Source organism: Lactuca sativa, chromosome 8 (assembly GCF_002870075.4).
Source record: "Lactuca sativa cultivar Salinas chromosome 8, Lsat_Salinas_v11, whole genome shotgun sequence".
In the NCBI taxonomy this organism is placed as follows: domain Eukaryota; kingdom Viridiplantae; phylum Streptophyta; class Magnoliopsida; order Asterales; family Asteraceae; genus Lactuca; species Lactuca sativa.
The window spans coordinates 85,549,613-85,556,178 of record NC_056630.2 but is presented as its reverse complement, the minus strand read 5'-3'; the positions used below and the strand labels follow the sequence as shown (position 1 = coordinate 85,556,178).

Below are 6,566 nucleotides of genomic sequence, written 5' to 3'. Positions count from 1 at the left end.
TACACAACACTACAACCACCCTACCCACCTTTAAAACTTAATCATATTCATGCTCCTAAACTAATCAAGAACTTCTTTATGTTCGGCGTTTAACTAGTGATAATCCTATCTCTATTGAATTTGACTGTTTTGGCTCTCTTGTGAAGGATTATTAGACGCGGATTCCCATCCTCCGACGTAAGAGCCATGGAGACTTCTATCCTCTCTCACTTCCATCTGTATAAGTCACTTATCCCTCCGCTTTTGTTGTCCTAACACAAGAGTTATGGCACAAACGTCGAGGCCACCCCAATTTATCTTTATTACGAGTTTTAAATAAACGCAATTTCACTTTTGTTAAGAATTTTTCAAACAAACATTTATGTCAATCGTGTGTTTTTGGTAATTATGTCAAATTACCTTTTTTATGCATCCTCTTCTATTACATGTTTGCCATTTGATATTATACACAATGATCTATGGACCCCCTAGTTCTCTATGAACCTCCCCAGTTCTAAGCTCGGGGGAGTGGGGTGTCACCGTTATTATATCTTATTTATAGATGATTACACATATTCTATGTGGAAATACCCTCTCACAAACAAATCCCATGCCTATCTCACCTTCCTAAACTTCTACAAACTCATTAACACATAATTTCAACGCAACATTAAAAGTTTTCAATGTGATAATGGAACCGAGTACAATAATCAATCATTTCATAATTTTTGTACACAACACGAGATGGTGTTTAGACCTTCATACCCTTACACTTCCTCTCAAAATGGGAAGGCCGGAAGGAAAATTAGATCCATAAACAACATCGTCTACACCCTGTTAACTCACGCCCTCTTCCCCTAAAATTTTGGCGTCACGCTCTACAAATGGCCACCTACCTTCTAAATATCCTACTATCCAAAACCAAAAACAACACCACACCCACACTCTCTCTCTACAACAGACACCCCACATATACCCACCTTCGTACTTTTGATTGTCTATGCTATCCCTTTATCCCATTCACCACTATCCACAAACTCGAAAACAAGTCCACCCCTTGTGTCTTTGTCGGGTACCCCTCCGACCATAGGGGTATAGATGCTATGAACTCTCCATGAAAAATATAATCATATCTCGTCATGTTATATTCGATGAAAATGTCTCCCCGTTTGCTAAAATTCACCCTTCTTCTCCTTCCTATGACCTCCTTCACTAAACCCAATTGAGTGACTTTTATCCTTCAATCTGGGAATCCGCCACCACCATACCTCCATCCACATATCCTCAAACTGAAACCACCACCACATCACCTTTACCTTCCCCCACTCAACCTCAACTAAACTCCACTCTCAAAACTTACACCCACTGAAATAAACCAATAGAACCTCAACCACTACCAAAACAACCAAGCCACACACCCACCATGCCCATTTGCACTCTGTCACCAACACCCACCCTGACCACATATATTCCTAATCCACCACCCTTACCCATCCGTAGCATGAGCAACTCCTCTAAACCCAAACAATTATTCAATCTCAACACCTTTGTTCCTTTCGAACCTCTTCCCCGTACCCCTATTGAAACCCTTAACAATCCTGTTTGGAACCATGCCATGACAGATGAGTTTAATAACCTTATTGATAATAATAATACATTGGAACTAGTACCAAGACATTCCAACATCAACATTATCAGGTGCATGTGGATTTTCAAACATAATCTGACATCTCTTGAGCGCTACAAAGCGCGTTTGGTTTATGATGTCATATTACAGCAGGTTGGATTCGATTGTGATGAGACATTTAGCTCAGTTGTAAAACCGACGACTATTCGCAAGGTCCTTAGCATTGCACTGTCAAACCAATGGGCAATAAATTAGCTAGACATAAAAAATTCCTTCTTACAGTGGCATTTAGCAGAGACAGTGTACATGCATCAACCCATGGGCTTCTGACATCCTTCTTTTTACGGATGTCAACGGGAAAAAACGGGACGGGGAGTGCATCCCCTGCCCCCGCCCCCGCCCCCGCCCCCGAAATCTCCAGTCTTCCTACCCCCCCGCCCCAAATCCCCTTATTACCCCCACCCCTGCCCCCATTCCCCCGATCTCGATTGATTTTGGGTTAACTTTTTTTAGGCTAAAAGAAGTTGTTGTTTGGGCTAAAAGAAACTATTTTTTAGGTAACAAATAATTGTTTATAGCAAAATTTTACATGTTAAAAACAAAAAAAGTTATGACATCTTAAAAACATTATACTAACAACATAAATACATATTTTTTGTTAAATTTTGGAAGCTCAAAATCATGTTATTGTGTATTATATTTAAATAAGGGGGCCCCATGGGGTTTCGGGACGGGACTGCCCACCCCCGTCCTCGCCCCCGAAATTAAAACGAGGGTTAATTTTGTCCCCGCCCCCGCCTCCACCCCCAATTTTTTTTAATAAATACCCCCAAACCGGACGGGATCCCCACGAGACTTTTTGACATCCTTACTTCTTTTCCACATCATGTATGTCGTATAAAGAAGTCCCTTTACGGCTTGAAACGGGCTCCCCATGCATGGTACGAAAGATTCATCGATTATTTCACCACACTAGGCTTTCACCACAACGCTTGCGATCACTCCTTATTTATCTACAAACAGGGCAATGATACAACCTACCTTATATTATATGTTAATGATATTGTTCTCACCACATCGTCACCGACTCTCCGATGACATCTCCTAACTCATTTGTCTACCAAGTTTTCCATGAAAGACTTGGGTGATCTCAGTTACTTTTTGGGCATTTACGTCAAACGTGACCCAAAAGGGATATTTTTATCACAATGGAATTATGCAACCGATATTCTAAGACGAGCAAATATGGATCATTGTAATCCTACACATATGATATACCATGTAATACTACATAATATTCAGATATGAAAATATTATCTAATATTCATAAGTGAATATATAATCTAATATTCACAAGTAAATAAACTATGTAGTATTCACAAGTGAATGCATCGTCTAATATTTAAATATGAATATACTATGTTTATTATATGCTATATTCATATATGAATGATACTTAAACTGTAAAAAAATTAATTATATATTTTTATTCATAAGTGAATAACGAATGTATTGTAGCAAAAATCTAATGTATTTTTATTCACTTATGAATAACGATAGCTGAGAATATAAAAAAAATAAAAACTTTATTTTATCTTAAAACTATATCAATATGTATGTCTATTTGTAGAGAATAAAAATCATGAATTTTGGTATATTTAAAATCATTTTTCGATAAAAATAGCTTCTTAAAAATTAAAAAAAAAAACGAAAACTATGTTTTTGTATATATATAGATAATGATTAACATAGTTTAAGGAAATATGTTTTGTTGGAAAACACATGTTTATTCTTTTCCCATTTCCGCTGGTACAACGGAGGCTTTGCGACAAAAATAAATGAGTGGCTGAGAACGATTCCCCCATTCTCAACCTTTTTTTTTCTCAATTGAACCCTCCGATATATATATATATATATATATATATATATATATATATATATATATATATATATATATATATATATATATATATATATATATATATATATATATATATATGACGCGGTGCGGTCTGAACCGCGGTTTGGTAACTATAAACCGCAAACCACACCACGAAATTCTAAACCGCATTATGCGGAGCGGTTTGGTGCGGTGTGGGCGGTTTGTGCGGGTTGCGGTTTTTTGCACACCCCTAGTTGACACCACACTAGCCTTATGGGTTTTCCTCTCAACTCAAATTGATTTAATCGCGATGACAATCCGACCACAATTGGTGATGTGCCATGTTTGGTCAACAAAGGAAAAAGTTAATGTGGGGAAATTGGTCAACAAATGCCAATGTGGCAGGCAAAGGCGTAACCGAGTGACCCATTCACTTTCGCCAAAAAGGCGTAATCGACTCGAAAAAACGACTTCGCTCCCTAATAAAGCCACAAAAATAATTTAAGGACTCAATGGGTCAACCCTAGAAAGTTCATATGTCATTTGTGTCATTTTCCCTTTTGAAAAAAAAGTTACAAATATGATTTATTAGCATGTTACCTCTAAAATTCAATTAGATAGTCCCAACAAATGTCTTAATCATCAATGTTGTTACGACCAATTCGTATAAGTATTAATTATTTTTAAATTTTAATATTTCGGAACCAGTTACGACGGTTACCCGGCGGTTAACAGTTCCTAAAAAATGGAAACCGGAACTTGAACCGGTCCTTAGCGGTTCCCACTTTTAGGAACCGGAACCTATAACCTCGGTTCCGGTTTCAGAACTGACGGAGGTAGTTCCGGCTGTAAAAGCGGGTACCTGCTATCTGCTATCTGTGCTCACCCCTAGCTAGTTGTAACAGTGTTTCCAGAGTAACTTAGGCGTGGGAATGTGGGATGATATACGGTTGCTTCAACTTTGGCCGATGGTACTTGACTATTAATTTTGGCCCAAATATACCCATAAAAAGTGATGGCATCAGGCAGATTGTTTTCCTGGGCCATGGCCCTGCTGCCGCATTGGTCGTTATCCCTAAAACTTATTCAGTTTAAAAGCTATGTTTTCTTCCCGCTAGCGAGTGTACTTCCACTGCCACGTACTTCCAGTTTCATGGCCAAACATTCACCTAGGGATGATAATTACGATCAATTGAACATCAACGCTCTATTCGATTCCCTGTTTGCTGTTTCCGATTCCGCCTTAATAGACGCCTCATTCGATGGCTTTATCGAATCTAGATCTACCGATTCCCACCAAAACGATGATGATTTTATCGAACGTGCTATTCACCTCTCATCCGTATTGCTCGAAGCTGCCAAGAGATCCGCTCGTGAACGCTCTTCCGTTCATAATGCATCCGTCTGGCCTCTCACTCCGGACCTCACAATCAAGGTACGTATTTCGAATTTCAATTTGCATGGTCTGTTAATTTTTGTAATTGAACTGATTTTTGTGGTGTTTATTTATCATGTGATATTATTAATTTCTAGGTTTTCTCTATGCTTGATACCCAAAGCCTATTCTGTGCTGGGGCTACGTGTTCGATTTTTAAGATGTGCGCCATAGATCCTCTGTCTTATATTAATATTAACTTGGGTACTTTAATACCCAAGATCAAACCCAAGATCAATAACAACAAAGATGCTATGGTATCTACGATGATTCAACGAGTTGGAAGTGCGCTTCAGTAATATCTCTTAATTCCCTCTTGTGATATGGCTCATTTTGTCATTTAATTATATTTGGTAAAATTCTTATTGTCGGGTAGTATTTTATGAAAGCCCTTTTCATTCAAAGAGCATATAATAACTGCCTCCGTTGGGTCTCAAATTAAATGTATGATTTACTATTTGCATCCATGCATGCTTGTTTCATAAACCCAGTTCTGTACACACAGTTGATGATATCATGATACTCACACGGCTTTATATATAACTAATTAAACTTTCATAGTAAAAACACAAAATTATTAATCAATTAATTTAAATATATTATTAATTGTTGATCCAAATAAATACGTGAAATTATATCACTTTATAATATGTAACAAGTTAATTTTATTATTTATTCTAGTTTTATTAATTTAGTGTAATTAGAGTGAGAAATTTAAAATTTGAAATTTGAATGGAGAATCAATAGGTTGACAAGTGACATGACATTAATTAGAAGGCCTAATAGGTTGACACATGATAAAAGAACTACTATTTTATTAGTACAGGGATGAGCTTTAAAGTGTCATAACTTGTTATTTTTAAGTTCATAGGTTGAGGACAGTTTATAATCAATTTGAGATTAGCGTTTTCAATTTGTGATTACCATTGGGCCTTAGAAGCATGAGGATAACATTGATTCTGTGAGTTTTATGAATGCATATAATTTTGCATTATATTGTCTGGTATCATACAACCGTTGTCATTAATTGTTCATTATACTACAATATGCACACAATTACTAATATCTCTTCTTCAACTTAAGGTCTATTAAGCTTGGTGTAGAGCCGCCTTATATCATCGATGTTGATGATGATAAATGGGGTATTAAGCGGTTCCGACTAAGAGAGGAGTCACCTTTCTTAACAGCCTCTTGCTTGAGTTCTTTGAGTGCGAATGGTGGTGTACCTGGGTATGTTTTCTTTATTTTGGAATGAATGGATTATTATTGTATAAGTATATAGTATTTTTTGACACTGTATGTTGTAATTGCAAGGTCTTGTTTAAGAAGTTTGCAACTTTACAAAATTAAAATGAAGGATGAAACAACACTTTTGGATGCACTTTCGACATGTTTATCGGCTTGCCATTCTCTTGTAGAACTAAAATTTGTGGGCATGTAAGTCCCTTGGCTTTATTGATAACTTCTCCCTTCAGTGTGCTTATAGTTGTCAATAGCAACCACAGCGATCGCTATAGCGAATAGCGTAGCGTATAGGTATAGAGGCACTATTGAGTGTGTGCGACAAATAGCGAGGTAAATAGCGACATTAGGGTCTTTTTTTTCATTTTTTTTCTCCTTTTTAAGGGATAAATCAGAATAAA

At 37.0% G+C, this 6,566-nt stretch overlaps 1 protein-coding gene across 1 annotated transcript; it reads left to right on the top strand.

Moving 5' to 3' along the window:
- The first annotated feature begins 4,565 nt into the window (after positions 1-4,565).
- On the top strand, positions 4,566-5,334 carry LOC111913740 (F-box protein At4g02760). Its single transcript, XM_042897248.2, has 2 exons — positions 4,566-4,923; positions 5,022-5,334. The coding sequence occupies exons 1-2, from the start codon at positions 4,642-4,644 to the stop codon at positions 5,220-5,222; spliced, it is 483 nt and encodes a 160-aa protein (XP_042753182.2). The 5' UTR covers positions 4,566-4,641; the 3' UTR covers positions 5,223-5,334.
- Positions 5,335-6,566: the final 1,232 nt, after the last annotated feature.